The 18,239-nt window shown below is 44.2% G+C and overlaps 1 protein-coding gene across 3 annotated transcripts in view; it reads left to right on the forward strand.

Moving 5' to 3' along the window:
• The window catches only part of LOC102926303 (tetratricopeptide repeat protein 41-like), a 61,248-nt gene that overhangs the window by 2,044 nt on the left and 40,965 nt on the right, over positions 1-18,239 (forward strand). For all 3 annotated transcript variants that reach the window (XM_042263384.2, XM_076554558.1, XM_076554557.1), the window contains exons 2-4: positions 4,218-5,186; positions 10,347-10,521; positions 15,583-15,797. In XM_042263384.2, coding sequence (XP_042119318.1) covers positions 4,403-5,186; positions 10,347-10,521; positions 15,583-15,797 — 1,174 coding nt within the window. In that variant the 5' untranslated portion in view covers positions 4,218-4,402. The remainder of the gene's footprint in view (positions 1-4,217; positions 5,187-10,346; positions 10,522-15,582; positions 15,798-18,239) is intronic.

Here is an 18,239-nt window from a genome sequence, read left to right on the forward strand (position 1 = left end):
CCAGCACCCGGGAGGCAGAGGCAGGCAGATCTCTGTGAGTTCGAGGCCAGCTTGGTCTACAAAGCGAGTTCCAGGAAAGGCGCAAAGCTACACAGAGAAACCCTGTCTCGGAAAAAAAAAAAAAGAGCAAATGTTCTTATCCACTGAACCATCTCTCCAGGCTCTCTCTCTCTTTCTGTCTCTCTTTAAGACATGGTCTTTCTATGTAGCCCTGGCTGTCCTGGAACTCACTATATAGACAGACCAGTCTGGCCTCCACTTGCCGCTGCCTGGGATTTAAAGAGGGTGCCAGCCAGGTGGTGGTGGTGGTGGTGGTGGTGGTGGTGGTGGTGGTGGTGGTGGTGGCAGCGGCGGTGGTGCACGCCTTTAATACCAGCACTTTGGAGGCAGAGGCAGGCAGATCTCTGTGAGTTCAAGACGAGCCTGGGCTACAAAGTGAGTTCCAGGACAGCCAGGAATACACAGTGAAACCCTGACGAAAACCAACCCCTACCCCGACCCCCCCCCAAAAAAAAAGAAAGAAAGAAAAAGAAAAGAGGGTGCCACCAGTCCTGGCTAGTGTTTCTCTTTAACTCTGTATGTCTGTGGCTACCACTGTCCATGGCTATCTTTGTTGTGATTTTTGTCATAGTTCTTAAGCAACTCTAAGGCCATTAGTCCCCAGTCTTGCAGTTAAACTTGGAAGGAAAATCCAGATGGGCAAAAGCGATGCAGTTACGGGTATGAATAGCTCCCTCAGGGTGTGTGTGTGTGTGTGTGTGTGTGTGTGTGTGTGTGTGTGTGTGTGTGTGTATGTGTATGTATGTTAATATAACATATTAGTATAACATATACTAATGTATATAACATATACATGATATATATATTAAGCAGATACAATCCAGCTGTGGGGAGACCAAGGCAGGAAAGCACTTGGCATTTGGGAGCACTGAAGAACTGAGGGACAGAATGGATACCAAGGGGAACTGGTGGGTTGATCGATTCCTTCCTTCCCTTCCTCCCTTCTTCCTCCCTCATTCTGTGTCTCCCTTATTAATACAGCAAATATAGGACCCGATCTGTGCTACGTATTCTACTAGGGGCTGAAAGTCACTGGTGGACAATGAAGGTGTGGTCTTTGTCCCTACCGCACAGGGGCAGTATTAACAGTCAAGGTGCACCATAAGGAAGTGCTATTTCGTTTTTATCTATCTATTTATTGAGACAAGATCTTGCTAGCTAGCCCAGGCTAGTCTGAAACTGTGTAGCCCTGACTAGCCTCCAACTCAGAGTGTTCCAGAGAGCTAGAATTACAAGAGTACACCTGTACTCCTGGCTGTAAGTTCAAGTACAGAATTTAACCTGAGTAAAGGCACAGCAGAATGCTACAAAAGGGAACCATGGGACTTTGAAGGGAATGTTCTTGATCTTGATATTGGGGGATGCTCAAAACTCATCGAACTGGCCGGGTGGTAGTGGTGCATGCCTTTAATCCCAGCACTCAGGAGGCAAAAGCAGGTGGATCTCTGAGTTCAAGGCCAGCCTGGTCTATAGAATGAGTTCCAGGACAACCAGGGCTACCCAGAGAAATCTTATCTCAAAAACAAAAAGAAAAGAAAAATTGAAGTCCCTTATTTTGTAATTATTGTTTACATATCCCAAGATCTTAGTTTTTTTTAAGCCTCAAATGACTATGAGAAACTGGTAAATTATTGATTTTTATGATGAACCTATAAAAATTAAGTCTTACTCTCATTTTGCAAAAACATAAAAATTGAAACAAAAACTTCATTCATATTAGAAAAAAACACATATGTGGGAATAAGCAAAGACATAATTCCAGTTTGAAGAAAACTATATACAGTGTTGAAGAAATGAAAATACATAAACTTGGGCTGGTCTGTGCCTCTGAATTCTGATTTCTGTGTAATAAGTTGCAGCTTAAAGGCCACCCCCTTATTGTCTCACATGGTATCTGGTGATCTGAATTGAGGCACACTGTGATATATTTTAGTTTCTGTGTTTGTTTGCTTTCTTTGATTATCTTTTCTGTAGTAGTGGAAAAACATCTTGATGTGTGTAGTTTTTAACCTTTTGGCTTAGTTACTTGAGAGTGATTCCTGGAGCATACAATCACTGAACCACAGATGTTTGGTACTTGAACATCTTTATTTTTATGGCTATGTGTCTGAGCTTGCATGAGTTCCTGTGTACCACATGTGTGCTGCTGCCCGCACAGGCTGGAAAAGGACACTGGATCCCCTGGAACTAGAGTTACAGAAAGTTGTGAGCTTCCATGTAGGTGCTTGGAACTGAACTTGGTCCTCCACAAGAGCATCGCTTACAACACGTATTTCCCCAGGACCTATTCTGAATCTATCGCATCCCAAGTGTTAGATACTCGATCGTAAGAAAGACGTAATATCTGAAGACTGGGCCAGACATGGGGGTGTATACCTGAACTTCAGCACTAGAAGAACAAAGATTTCAAGTTTGAGACTAGCCATGATGACAGAGTGATACCCTGTTTCAAGAGAAGGAGGAGGAGGGGGAAGAGGGGGAGGAGGAAGGGGCGGGGCAAGGCTGAGGAGATGGCTCAGTTGTCACGTGCTTGTCACACCCTAGAACCCACTTACAGAAGCTGGGCGTGGTGGTATGTGCTTGTAATCCCAGCATTGGGGAGGTGGAGACAGGCAGATCCTTCGGCCTCACTGGCCACCATGCCTAGCCTCTTTGGCAAATTCTAAGCCAATGGTAGACTTTATCTCAAAAATAAGGTGAGTGACACCTGATGAGCAATATTCAAGGTAAACTGGCTTCCTCATACACAGGATTGCACACACACACACACACACACACACACACAATCACTTTGCACACACATACTCTTTCACACACAGAAATGACCTCTGATCACATGGAAATGAGAGATGGTAGTTTTTTTGTAAGGCTTGATGATCTATCTAGCCTCCCATGTAATAGATGAGACTGCTATTATTAAAATATCCATGATGTTTGTTCTGTCATATTTTTAATATTTTTGAAAATGTTGTGAAATTGAAAAAAAAAACCTTGTCTACATTGCTTATTTATTATAAAACTCCCTCTAGGGCAGGTGTTTTCTACACGCCGATTTACGGTCTCCTCACACTTCAAGTCTTCCCTCTATAATATATGGAGACATTGTAATGTGCACATTCTGAGTCCGCCTGACCTGGGGATAAATCTTGACGTTCAGGCCCCTGTGATAGCTCAGTGGGTAAGGGTGCTTGCTACCAAGTGTGATGACCAGGGCTCCTTCCCAGAGCCACACGGTACAAGGAGAGAGCCAGCTCTCAAAAGTTGTCCTCTGACCTCCACCTGCTGCCTGTGGCACACGTGTGCCCTCTACCCCCCAAAAATAAATTAGCTAAAGCAAGCGTGACTTTGGACTGTTACTAATCCTGTCCAAACTTTTGCTCCTTGATCTGTGTGGGAGGGTGGTGGTCTCTCATGGGATTATTGAGGCAATTCAATGCAAAGGGTTAATACTTTTTTTTTTTAAGGCATGGACTTAAACGTTGGTAGGAGATCTTAGGAACTATTTTAGGCTTCTGATGTTTTTACTCTTTGTGAAAAGAATAACTATAATTTAAAAGTAATATTTTTGTGTGGAAGTAAGCTGTGTCGAGGAAAAGCTCATACAGTGATGTAGTTTTCGTAGCTATTTTTAGCTCTCGCAGTCTGTGTCGTCATCGGAGTGCTCGGTGGGATTAAATTCCAGTAGGTGAGTGGAATGTGTGTGAGCTCGTAGAACTGAAGATAACGCCTCAGAGCCCCATCAGGCTCCTGGATGCAGACTTTCTTTGGCCGCCAGCCACATTCTTGGTCCTGGTTTTGGGCCTGTTTTTCCTGTGCCGACCTCCACTTCAAAGCCGTTTTCAGTCTTGCTCCTGTCGTGAGCCACCCTTGGCTTCTGTGGCTCCTGACTACACTGGAATCCCTCTGTGGACGAGCCTTCCCTTTCTCGTTGACAGCCTAGCAGCTTGCATTCATTTTGTATTTCTATGGGGCAGAAGTAGGGGTTGGCCAGGGGACCTGGGAGGGTGTGGGGAAGGAGGGAGGCCCTGTGTCCATTTCCCCATGCGTCTTATGGTTGTTAGTTTTTCAGCTAACGCTTTGTGGGGAGTCGGGAGACACAAACTGCCGGTGCTCCTAAAATAAATCTGTTTTACCCTTGTCTGCCCTTCCTAAACTAGATTGACTGTGGCATCTCTTCCTCAGAACACAATTCAAAGACGGGATCTGAGTAAAGCTGACTGGTTGTTGATAGCACAGTTGGGGAGGAGACTCAACAGAGCTGTGCACCCCGATGGTTGGGCCGGGATAAAGCTGGTCTGGTTCCAAGTGTGATGTCGCCCGTAAGCTTCATGAAGTGAATCAGATGGCGGGTGACCCTGGAACAAGATACAACACTCAACCCAACTTAAAGCGCCAGAAGCCCATCCAGCCTTACGTCTGCTCCACTCTGGAGGACTTTCAAGAAGAGAGAGATTTTTTGGCCAGCACCATCTTCCCTCGGCTCAACGACCTCTGCAGCCCCCGGGGCACCTACTTCAAAGCTGTGGACCTGAGGTGGTCGGCCGTGAAGGCCCACAAGTCCTTCACCACCAACCTGTGCCGACAGTACTCCTGCCTGTGCTCTCAGCATCTGAAGCTCTGCCTTGACTGTGTGGACAGCTGCTCCCCCTTCTTCATCTGCCTGCTGGGGCAGACCTACGGGGACTTCCTCCCCCACTACACACCCTTCCTGTTCTCCAACATAAAGGACTTCACCAATCTATCCAAGGGAGAACAAAATCTATATGTTGCTGCAAAAAATGGCTACCCTTGGGTCCTGGAGACTCCCAACTGCAGCCTAACAGAGTTCGAGATCACCCAAGCAGCCTTTCGGAAGGAATCTCAGTTTCAGTTTTTCTACTTCCGGACATCGAACTCACTGCTAAGGACTTTCAGCGAGGAGGGAGAAGAAGAAAAGCTGTCCCCGGCTTTTCTGATGAACGAAGAGGGAAAAGTGAAAGTTGGGAGACTCAAGGCTAAGATCATCGGGAAAGGGCTTCCTGTCAGATTCTATAGAGACCTGGACGAGCTGGGCGATTTGGTTTTCAAGGACTGGTCCGCTGTTGTGGAGAAGCTCTACCCAGTCCCTATTATCATGGAAAATATAGGTCAGTACACACAGGGATGGCGAAGGGCTCACTTTGCAATAGGAGATGTCTCCTGTGTCTTCCTGGAGAAGGAATGAAAAAAAATTAATGTGTGTGTGCGTGTGTGTGCGCGCGCGCGCGCCCACACCACAGTGCCTTTGCAGGTCAGAGGGCAACTTTGGGGAGTCAATTTTCCTCTTTGCCTGTTGAGGCAGAGTCTCTCATTTCTGGTGTTCTGCATACTCCGGTCTGTCTGACTCACAAGTTTCCCATGATTCTCCTGTCTCCATTTCCCATCTCCCTGTATCCTGCAGTGCTGGGATTACAGATTTGGGATACCACATCTGGCTTTTTGTAAATTCTCGGAGTAGAACTCTGGTCACCAAGCTTGTACAGCAAGTGCTTTTACCTGCTGGGCCGTCTCACTGGCCCAGGCAAGGAACCTTTAAATAATTGAATATACTTGTTAAGCATTTTAAACTATCACCATGATCTTGTAGCATATGTTGCTCTCTTTAAAAGTATATTTATTTTAATGTGTGTGTGTGTGCCTGAGTGCATGTCTATCCACCGTGTTCATGCAGGAGCCTGAGGAAGTCGGAAGAAAGTGTCAGATCCCCTAGAACTGGAGTTAGAGGCAGTTGTCAGCCACCAGGTGTGTGCTGGAAACGGAACCTGGCTCCTCTGCAGGAGGACTTTTGGAACTGAAAAGAAGAGCTAATCGTGGGCCTGGAGATTATTAGGATGTTAGAGAACTCAGAGAAGACCCAGAACATTGGCATTCGCATGTAGGTCTAGAGAGATATTGTCACCCAGGGTTGATTTTGTCCCCTCTGGTCTCATCTGGGGGGAATCTTGGTTATTGTAAGTGAAGAAAAGCACTGGTGTCTAATGGGTAGAGGCTGAGGACATAAATGCACAGGACAGACTTCCACAATGAAGGGCTATCTGGTCCTAAACGCCAATGGCGCCATAGTTAAGAAAAGAAAGAACCTTTATAGTCTGTTGATATGTGTATAGTGTCACATTTAATCTTTAAGATGACATTCTGGTCCTGCAGATGAGCAAGTAGAAGCTGCTGTACAGTGGTTAAGTGTCTTACCAATGATACAGGACTACTAAAGGACCAATCCAGATCTTGAACTCAGGTCCCTCTGATGATCAGATCCTTACCTGTGGAATCCTTTACTACTCAGTGGAACCCATGGACTAACAAGCTTGAGAATTTGTTATCCCTTTCCATGTCTGTTTAATTAAAACAATGGTTATGTTCGTGTTTTTGAAAATAATGTCCTATGTTGGACAGGCATGCATGTGGTAGATTGAAAAGCCAACAGCACTTATGAGTGCGGCAGAGGTTTTTCACCCAGACAAGCTTCAGAAGGGATCTGAGATGAAGAAAATTCATCAAATAATATGAATAGTGGAATGTTCACATGCATGTGGTATGTTTAGGGGGTAAGAAGATGACTATGTTTTGTCCCATCCTCAAGGAATGACATACAAATGTTATAGTTTCTAATGTAAGGACCAGTTAACGTGGGCATGCAAAATGACAGACAGTAGATGGTATATTCCCAGATCCTTTCTGGGACCAAGTAGTCAAGAGACCTTGTCATGTGATTAGGAGCAGATGGATGGGTGGTGACTTTAAGAATATTGACCCACGCCATAGCACTGTGCTGGTAACATGAAACTCCTTGCAAGCCAAACCATTAGGGACCCAGAAAAGAACATTATTATCAGTTCTGTCAGTTTTTTGGTTGTAAGTGACATCAATAAAAAAGGAGAATTACAGAGTTTGGGCCCCGTTCCACTCTATTGAATTAAGCGTGCTTTTAGAACTGAAGATGCAAGGCTTAGTTCTGGGTCATGTGGGCTTCCTCCTGGTGCTCAAATGGTGTCCCTGGGCTTGGGACAGTGTTTCTCAGCTGGAAGCTGCTGTCCTGATATGGGCTCAACACCTTGAGTTCCCCATTATGGAAGGAAAAATGACTGTAGCTGCTCCAGGTTCAAAGTCCTAAGAATTGATTCTGAGTCTTAGAATTGGGTCATTTTGTCTCTGAGAGCCTGACTTGGGCCATATGTTTTTATTTGACTCCGTCACTGGGTGCCCAAAAAATATGATGTTCTGCTTGGCTAATCCTGTATCTGGAAGAGCAGTCATGAGCTGGAGAATGTGAACTGAGGCTGAATGAGCCCCAGACACTAATCTAGTGCTGCTCCTGAAATGATGCTAAAGCCAGGGAGTGTGAGGCAGCCAGAAACACAGACCAAATGATTGCGGTGGGGTAGGTAGGGTTTTGGATTCTCAGTCCAGACTGTGCTAGATCCTAGAGTTTTCAGTTCCAAGCTCTGGAATTTAGCAAGTTACTATTGATAAGTGTTGGTTTCTTGTATAAAACAGATTAACGGTAATACCTTGAAGGTAATAAAAAAGTAAGACATCTAAACACAATGCCCAGCACATGTTAGCCATGGGAAAGTATTCAGAAGCATGAATAACAACAAATGGGATCTGGAAGAATATCTACATTTGGCCAAAGTATGAAGTGTGGGTAATATTAATATTTTTTTACCGATCTCAATCTGAAACCCATCGATTAATAATCACCAGTGTGTAGAAGAATCAAGCTTTTCTGTATAGTTGGATTAAGGCCACCTTATTTCATTCTTGTATTTATGTTGGTTTTTAAATTTTTCGGACATGCATGCATGTGTATGATGTGTGTGTGTGTGTGTGTGTGTGTGTGTGTGTGTGTGTGTGTGTAGAGGGGGACGCTTGTGCAGGCATGTAGAGGCCAGAGGCCAGCATCGTGGAATCAGTTTTCTCCCTCTACCAGGGTTAAGTTAGGTTTCTAAGCTTGCTCAGCAAGTGTCTTTACCTGTTGAGCCGTCCTGATGGCCCTAATTAGCCCTTGATTTTGAATATCATTGAAAGGTTAGCTTGTTTTAGACTTTCTTCTTCTTTTTACGTTTAATTTTAAATCACATGTATTTATGTGTGTGGGGGGGTATGCAAACATGAGTGCAGGTGTCCTCGGAGACCAGGTGTCAGATCCCCTGGAGCTGAAGTCAAGGTAGTTGGAAGCCACCTGATGGGGTTGCTGGAAACTGAACTCAGGTCCTTGGCAAGAGCAGGACGCACTCTTAACTGCTGACCATCTCTTCAGCCCCTAGGCTTTATTCTTTTGTTTGTTTGTTTGTTTGTTTGAGACAGGGTTTCTCAGTGTAGTTTTGGTGCCTGTCCTGGATCTCACTCTGTAGACCAGGCTGGCCTAGAACTCACAGAGATCTGCCTGGCTCTGCTCCCCACCCCCACCCCACCGCTTAGCGGCTTTATTCTTAAATGGGTCTATGTGCGCTAAATGAATAAAAAGATACATAATGGGTTATATAATAGAAATTGTTTCTATCATATGAATTATAAATGTATAATTAAATAATATAAATATAAATTATTAAAAATGCTTTAGAAACAAGTGTTCAGTTCTTTCCTTGTGGATCTTTGGGACCCTTTAATAACTCAAGGAGTCTACAGCTGGGGTAGTAGAAAATCATTTGGTCAGCTGGTAGCTTCTGAAAAGCAAGGTAGAGTTGTCATTGTGTACTTGTGCACACGCGTGTGCGTGTGCGCGTGCGCGTGCGCGCGCGCGCGTGTGTGTGTGTGTGTGTGTGTGTGTGTGTGTGTGTGTGTCTTCGTGTATATGCAGGTACATGTAGCAACTAAGGGTCAACTGCAGGTGTCGTTGGTTACCTTGTTCAGTTTGAACTTGACTCTTAGAAGTCTCATGACACGTGGATGAAAATACTGTAACAGAACCCATTTTTTGTAAGCTAACCTTAAAAATCAATTTAAAATACCTCTGCTATTCATAGAAAAACCTAAGTGAGTGAAGGTCAAGGTTAGTTCAAGAGCCTTGTTGGACTGTAAATTCTGCAGTACAACATTCTGTTGATGCTCTCGGAACTTGGAGCTGGCCTTGGGCAAACTGGGTTTCTAAGTCTATTCTGGCCCAAATCTCAACAGGGAGGCTCAGAAGCCCAGTTGGGAGGAGCAAGGTGTGTCTTTTGGGAATCCCAGACCAACTCTCCTTCATTCCCCACCTCCCATCCCTGCCACCGGAATAAATTGGTGAATATGTGTCTCTCCAAAGACAGGAGGGGGTTTTGATAGGCTAGAACGTCCTGACACTAATTAGGCAGTGGGTTTGGAACTGGAGGAAACTGGAGCTGGCATGCACATTAGAGATCATCTAGTTGCCTGGCCCTCCACATTTACCAGAATTAAAAGGACTTCCCCAATGGAAGAGCTGTATCTGTGCTTACCGTTATCGTCCGTGTTGGAACATTTTACCCCGGGGTGGGGGGTGGGGGCGTACTCCTCAGCCTCTGCCATGGAGGACATACATATACACGCGTACCACAACACTGAACCTTTGTACTAGCTAGCAGTTTATGTACCAAGTCTAAATTTGTTTTTAGACTTGTTGCTCTTGGATCGTGACAGTTGGATTCCATATACAAATGGCATGAGGAAGGTTAAATGGTCTGTCTGTGGCAATGGTTCTCAACTTGTGGGTCATGACCCTTTTGGGGAGTGCATAGCGGATATCTTGCATATTGGATATTTATATTACGACTAATAACAGTAGCAAAATTACAGTTATGCAGTAGCAACAAAATAATTTTATGGTTGGGGTACATAACATGAGGAACTATATTAAAGGGTCTCACAGCATTAGGAAAGTTGAGAACCACTGGTCTGTGGTTTGCTTTCACTATTATATACAGTGGGCTATAAAATATGATACAAGCTGGGTGGTGGTGGTGCACACCTTCAATCCCAGCACTTGGGAGGCAGAGGCAGGTGGATCTCTGTGAGTTCGAGGCCAGCCTGGACAACCAAGTGAGTTCCAGGAAAGGCGCAAAGCTACACAGAGAAACCCTGTCTCAAAAAACAACAACAAATATATATATATATATATATATATATATATATATATATATATATATGTATATATGTATATATATTATATATATATTATATAATATGATACAACCATAGAGAGAAAGCGCTATAGACACAGAAGATTCCTTCCTGGGCCTTAGAAGAGTCACACAGAACTGCAGATGTGAAACTACAAATCTAACACTTCCTTATCTTTTTTCACTGTTAAGATTACAAACACAGTCTTGAATATTTGTATCATGAAGAGTTTGCTGAGAAGTGTGAGCAAGTTTTTGTTATTTCCAAGGAGTCAAACAGGACCTTTGAAATACTGGAAAGATTTGCCTTAAAAGATGTTGAGCTTGACTCCGACAGTGCAGGTCTGGGGCTGAACTCCATTCTCAGGTAAGAGGTTCGGAAGTCCTCATTTCTTTTACGGGGCTAACACAAAGCAGCCTGGCTTTCATGTATGTGAACCTCCAAATCCAGAGTGTCTAGCCTCCCTTTTCCCGTAACTTTCTGTAAGAAAGACCCTGTGAGAGTCTACACTCGTGATACCTTAGCAGTATGGCTGCCTAAACCAGACCTGAACTGTGACGACTCCAACAGACATGCTAATGAGGAAGAGGGAAATCTCACGGGACCCCTACCCTAGACAAAGAACTGCAAGCAACTAAGTGCCGCTGAGAGAGGGAGAATTAGTCTTCCCTGGGGATGAGCGTTCTAATTTGTTATCTAATACCAAGTGGTCAGCCCTGAAATCATATATACAAGCAACACGATACGGACTCAGTGGGTTATACGTATATATTTATGTATGTATATAAAATGTAATAATAATGAAGGAAAAAGAGGTTATGAATTTAAGGGAATGGGGGACATGGGTTGAGAGGGAGGGGACATTATGTACTTATATTTTAATTTTTAAAAATTGCAAAAATTTAAATAAAAAATTAGGTGAAAGAAAGAAAAGAAAAGAAAAGAAAAGAAAAGAAAAGGACTGTAGAAGCCGTGCTTCAATTAGAATATTAGTGATCACTCTGCTTTTTTGAAGCTTTTCTGTATTTCACACAGTGTCAAGATGAAAAACCTCCGAAGGGCCGAGGACCTATCCTTTTCCAGTGTCATACATCAAAATTTGCTTAACAAATCCCTGAGACTTGTGGAATGACTGTAAGCCAAAGAAACTAGGGAAAATGAATATGTTTGGATAGTATTATGTCATTTACAAAGAGCTTCTACATGTATCATTATAAATTATATTAATTTATTCACCAAGCACTTATTGGAATATGGGCCATATCATGTTTGGGTTAATAAGGAATCCAGTTATTACGCACAATGCACGAAGTCCTTTCTGGTTTATCTGGCGTCCTTTCTGGTTTATCTGGCGTCCTTTTTGGTTTACCTGGCGTCCTGCACAGTACAGCCAACCCCCGTATCTCCAACGGTGGTGGCAGACCCCGTTTACTGCTCAGATGAGGGTGACAGTCAGAGAGCTGGAGTTGTCGCCACTGTCCCTCCAAGTCTCATTTCTAGAGAGGCGAAGACTCCGTAGAATGGTTTTTCATTCTCCTCTTCTGGCTCTTGCCGCAGATCTCATTTATTTTGTAAGAATTTTGTGATTTGAAATAAAGCCACGGTAGCTGGCACGGTACAGGCTGGCCTTCGAAGTTCCCATCCTAGGCTTAGTACTCCCATCACAGGGCACTCAGAGTGGCCAGGGAGCTTTCGGGTAGTTCTGGGTGCTCATGCTAGGTCACTACAGCATGATACTCAGCCAAATTTTTTTGTTTGTTTGCTTTTTGTTTTTTTGAGACAGGATTTCTCTGTGTAGCTTTGGAGTCTGTCCTGGAACTCACTCTGTAGCCCAAGCTGGCCTTGAACTCACTGGCTCTGCTTGCCTCTGCTTCCCGAGTGCTGGGATTAAAGGTGTGCACCACCACCACCCGGCCAGCCAATGTTTTTAAGACTATAGGAGAATGCGTAGGTTATGGTTAGAAATGTTAGGCTTGGATAGGTGAGTCCACAGAGACAGAGAGTTAGGGAGTGGCTGCTGAGAGGTGGGAGTGGGATGAGGGGAGGGTCACTACTAAAAGGGACAGAGGGGTTTTTTTTTTGGATACTGGACATGCTCTGGAGTTAAATAGCAATGACGATCATAGATCCTTATATAATGAAAATCAGCCGTGTACTTGAACACTGAGGTTTGGGCTTTGTAGATTCTCATTCTGTTTATTATTTTTTAATAGTTTATCATTATATCATATATATATATCATATCATATATCAGTATCATATATTATCATATATCATGCAACTAAATAAATTTAGTTGTAATTGAAGAATTTAAATTGGACCCAGTAAAAACACAGTGATAAGATAGTCTTTTGACCTGGATAGAAACACTCAGGGCCCTGTTTGCTTTATGATCTGGAACGGGGCTCTGTACTGTGTGTTCCTGAACACCGTGTGTAAGTCAACAGAGGAATGGTCTTTGTTCTAAGGTGCAAAGCATGGCCTTGATACCAACTTCTTTTTCTTTACTTCTGTCTCTCTCAGATGAGATCTCACTGTGTAGTCCTGGCTGGCCTCACACTCATTGTATAGTTTAGGCTGGTCTTGAACTTCTGGCCACCTTCCTATCTCTGTCTCCTGAGTACTGAAATTATAAGCGTGTGCCACCTTTCCGGGTCATATATCAACCTTTTATCAAAAGAATTTTTTGGTAAGAATGTTTTCATTTGTTTTTGAAAAACCAAAACCAAAACCAAAAGGTGATGACTCTGTCTCTGTTTACACGGACGCATCACACGTCTTTGTGCTCACTGATTTGACCTGCTTAGTGCCACACACATACAGTTTCAGACTCACAGGGTCCGGCAGGGAACAAAAGAGCTGAAGCCCCTGCCTCTGTGGCATTTGACCCTGCACACAGGCACTAAACAGCGTGTGTGAAGTGTGCAGTGAGAGCCAACGGAGCACTGTGCGACACTGAAATATGAAAGGGGCCAGCTGATAGGCTGTGTGCGACACTGAAATGAAAGGGGCCAGCTGATAGGCTGAGGGAAAGCCCTGGGTGACAAGTGATGTTTGGGAACTAAGAGATGTGGGAGGCAGCCAGCTAAGCAAACACGGCCTGGGAGAACATTCCAGACAGAAGCAAGTGTAAATACAGAAGCCCTGAGGCTAGAGAAATAGCGGGAGATTCCAGGCAGCCAGAGGCAGGGGAAGCGGCAGGGGGTGAAGGTGGAGGTGAGCTGATGGCCATCTTGTCTCACAGGTCGCCTGTATGACAGAGCTCAATAAGCTCACGCTGGCTGATGCCAGAGGTAGGAGGAGGACTCAAAATAAAATCCCACTTTTGAAAATTATCAGTGAAAGTCTGGCAGTGGTGGCCCACGCCTTTCATCTCATCACTCGGGAGGTAGTCGGATATCTTAGTTCGAGGCTAGCCTGGTCTACAGAGTGAGTTCCAGGACAGCCAAGGCTACACAGAGAAACTCTGTCTCGAAACGCTCTACACTCCCACCCCCAAATAAAAATAAAAAAGAAAGAAAATTATTGATGAAGGCATTTAAGTAATAGAGCATTGATTCCTAATTCATATCAATGAAGATTGAATTATTGCAAACTAACTACTTTTTAATGACTACTTGACAGTTTTTATTTCGGTGAGTTTTCTAACCAATCCTCTTTCACTGCTGAATTTGAATTCTTGCTCATGTGTTTCATTTCATTCAGTCAGTCATTTATTCCCTCAACAACTTGTTGTCAGGTGCTGTCCTAGTCAATAGCAAGATAATTCCTCATGATATTTATCCTCAGTGGAAAATCATTACACACATACATACACACATGTGCACACACAGGCACAGACACACACATATTTCATATGACTGGTGCTAGAGATCGAACCTGGGGCCTCATGTGTGTATGATAGGCAAACATTCTTCTACTGAACTATATACCCACCACCAGGCATTTTTCTTTATTTTTCTTGAAACAGGGTCCCACTACTTTATCTAGGATGGCCTTAAACTTGTGATCCTTCTGCCTCAGTGTCCCAAGTAGCAGAGATTACAAATCGGCACTACTAAAACTAGCTGATACACACTAATCCATCATAATCACAAGTCCGAGGAGGTGGTGCGTGCCCATGATCCCAGCGCTGGGGAGCTTGAGGGGAAGAACTAGGGGTTCTAGAGCACCTTAGGAGTTCATTGGCTACTTAGGAAGTGTGAGGCCAGCCTGAGCAACGTGAGACCCTGTTTCAAAAAGAAATAAGTAAAAAATAAAATAACTGTAAGTCACAAGGCTAGAGTCTCTGTCGTGGTATTCACAGGCCGGAAGTGCCTCTGCATATCCAGAAACTTCACTAACAACTAAGCACCAAGACAAGCTGTTGCCAGAACCTAGACAGTTGTTTAAGTGGAGTTACCAGTTAACACACCCTGGCGAAGCCGCAGGCGCTTCTCTGTCACCAAACCAAGTTAGTTGGAATTCCAATTCTGCGGGTTTCGGAGTTGACACGCGTTCTTGGTGTATGGGTGTAGATGTAACCAACCGTCTTATTAAATAAGAAACACAGAAACAATGTAAAAGAGAAAGCCGAGAGGTCAGAGCTCAGAGCTAAAATCTCACCCTTCCTCCTGCTGTCCCAGCTTCGCGAAAAGAGACCTACTTCCTCTCGGTTCGTATTTTTAAAGTATGTTGTTCTGCCTTCTCATTGGTTGTAAACCCAAACACATGACTGCCTCGTCACTGTCTGAATGTACAGCCCCCTAGGTCTTAAAGGCATATGTCTCCAATGCTGGCTGTATCCCTGAACACACAGAGATCTTATGGGATTAAAGGCGTGTGCCACCACCGCCACACTCTTGCTATGGCTCTAATAGCTCTGACCCTGAACACACAGATATCTATGGGATTAAAGGCGTGTGCCACCACCGCCACACTCTTGCTATGGCTCTAATAGCTCTGACCCCCAGACAACTTTATTTATTAACATACAATCAAATTAATATTTCAGTACAAATCAAAATAATATTTCAATACAATTAGATTACCACCACATATGGGTGCTCCTGTTCTTCACTCTCTTCCAATGTGGCTTAAGTCGCCAAGGGTAGCCTGGTGGCAGTGAGGCGGGCAGAGTGGACAGACAGATAGGACAGTGGGCCGGGGTGGTGACCTTTTCCTCCCTAGGCCTTGAGCCCTTGACTGTGCTTGAAGTTCATGTCGGACAGTCCTAGGGTCTGTCTAGGCAGAGGGACCTTCCAAAGTTACTCTGTCTCTACTCTCCTAATCTCATGTCTTACGTAGCTGCAGCTCCAAGGAGGAATGACTTCTCTGAGGCCAGCCAAGCCTACTAACTTAGAGGGAAAATGTACCCACGAAAATGTCTTCTCTCCTCCTCCTCCTTGGTAAAGACTCGTGCCTACCACTTTGCCTTCTATTTTTCAGAATAAATGCTCTTCCGGCTTATAAGTCTATTTTGCTCTTGTCTGGAGAACGCGGCTGTGGGAAGTCTACTCTGATCGCCAGCTGGGTCAAGTATTTCAAAAGCAAACATCCAGGGGTGCTGATGATCCCGTATTTCGTGGGAAGCACCTGCGAAAGCAGTGACATCATGTCGGTGATCCACTACTTCATCATGGAGCTGCAGCACAGAGCCCACGGTAACGGAGCCCGCCTTAGGGGCGAGACGCAGACACAAACCCCTCGGCTGTTCTGCCTGCACCCCACTTTCACTTTAAAAAAAATAATTTATTTATTGTTATCTTATGTGCATTGGTGTTTTACCTGCATGCACATTTGTGTGAGGGAGTCAGATCCCCTGAAACTGGGTTACAGAGAGTGGTGAGCTACCATGTGGGTGCTGGGAATTGAACCCAGTTCCTCTAGAAGAGCAGCCAGAGCTCTTAACCACTGAGCCATCTCCTCAATCCTCACTTTTACTTTTTATAAATTCCAATATGACTGCTTTAAACACCTCAGGTCACTTGTCAAACCAAAACCAAAAAGTTCTTAAGACCAGAAAAAAAAATTAGTTTTGATATAAACGTGAATCTTTTTTTTGGTCTTTCGAGACAGGGTTTCTCTGTGTAGCTTTGCGCCTTTCCTGGGACTCACTTGGTAGCCCAGGCTGGCCTCGAACTCATAGAGATCCGCCTGGCTCTGCCTCCCGAGTGCTGGGATTAAAGGAGTGCGCCACCACCACCCGGCTGTGAATCTTTTTTATTATTTTATTTTACAATACCATTCAGTTCTACGTATCAGCCACGGGTTCCCCTGTTATCCCCCCTCCTGCCCCCCTCCCCTTCCTCTCAGCCCACCCCCCATTCCCACCTCCTCCAGGACAAAGCCTCCCACCTCCCAGGGCTCAGTCCAGGCAGGTCCAGTCCCCTCCTCCCAGACTGAGCCAAGCGTCCCTGCATAAGCTCCAGGTTTCAAACAGCCAACTCATGCAATGAGCACAGGACTCAGTCCCACTGCCTAGTTGCCTCCCAAACTGATCAAGCCAATCAACTGTCTCACCTATTCAGAGGGCCTAATCCAGCTGGGGGCCCCTCAGCCTTTGGTTCATAGTTCATGTGTTTCCATTCATTTGGCTATTTTTTTTTCAATAATTGAGTAAATCCAAAATTTATTATAAGCCACAGTCGTCCTAGGGACCTCCATGCTATATATATAGCCTCCATGGTTCTATGGGTTGTGGTCTGATTGTTCTTTATTTTATATCTAGAATCCACCTATGAGTGAGTACATACCATGACTGTCTTTCTGTGTTTGGGTTACCTCACTCAGGATGATTTTTTCTAGTTCCATCCATTTGCCTGCAAATTTCATGCTTTCATTGTTTTTCTCTGCTGAGTAGTACTCCATTGTGTATATGTACCACATTTTTTTCATCCATTCTTCTGTTGACGGGCATCTAGGTTGTTTCCAGGTTCTGGCTATTACAAATAGTGCTGCTATGAACATAGCTGAGCTTGTATCTTTATGGTATGAATCAGCATTCCTTGGGTATATGCCCAAGAGTGGGATGGCTGGGGCTTGAGGTAGTTCGATTCCTAATTTTCTGAGAAACCGCCATACTGATTTCCACAGTGGTTATACAAGTTTACATTCCCACCAACAGTGGAGGAGTGTTCCCTTTGCTCCACATCCTCTCCAACATTGGTTGTCATTGGTGTTTTTGATCTTAGCCATTCTAACAGGTGTAAGGTGGTATCTCAGAGTCATTTTGATTTGCCTTTCTCTGATGATTAAGGATGTTGAGCATTTCTTTAAATGTCTTTCAGCCATTTGTAGTTCTTGTTTTGTGAATTCTCTGTTTAGCTCTTTAGCCCATTTTTTAATTGGACTGTTCAGTATTTTGATGTCTAGTTTCTTGAGTTCTTTATATACTGTGGAGATCAATCCTCTGTCAGATGTGGGGTTGGTGAAGATCTTTTCCCATTCTGTTGGCTGTCTTTTTGTCTTATTGACTGTGTCTTTTGCCCTGCAAAAGCTTCTCAGTTTCGAGAGGTCCCATTTATTAATTGTTGTGCTCAGGGTCTGTGCTGTTGGTGTTTTATTTAGGAAATGGTCTCCAGTGCCAATGCGTTCAAGAGTGCTTCCTACTTTCTTTTCTTTTCTTTTCTTTTCTTTTCTTTTCTTTTTTTTTTTTTTCGAGACAGGGTTTCTCTGTGTAGCTTTGCGCCTTTCCTGGAACTCACTTGGCAGCCCAGGCTGGCCTCGAACTCACAGAGATCCGCCTGACTCTGCCTCCCAAGTGCTGGGATTAAAGGCGTGCGCCACCACCACCCAGCTTCCTACTTTCTTTTCTATTAAGTTTAGTGTAGCTGGATATATGTTCAGGGCTTTGATCCACTTGGACTTGAGTTTTGTGCATGGTGACAGATATGGATCTATTTGTAATCTTTTTCATACTGAGATCCAGTTATGCCAGCACCATTTGTTGAAGATACTTTCTTTTTTCCATTGTATAGTTTTGGCTCCTTTGTCAAAAACCAGGTGTTCATATGTGCATGGATTAATGTCAGGGTCTTCAATTCGATTCCATTGGTCTGTGTGTCGGTTTTTATACCAGTACCAAGCTGTTTTTATTACTATAG

The sequence above is a fragment of the Peromyscus maniculatus genome, chromosome 18 (genome assembly GCF_049852395.1).
Source record: "Peromyscus maniculatus bairdii isolate BWxNUB_F1_BW_parent chromosome 18, HU_Pman_BW_mat_3.1, whole genome shotgun sequence".
Lineage (NCBI taxonomy): Eukaryota > Metazoa > Chordata > Mammalia > Rodentia > Cricetidae > Peromyscus > Peromyscus maniculatus.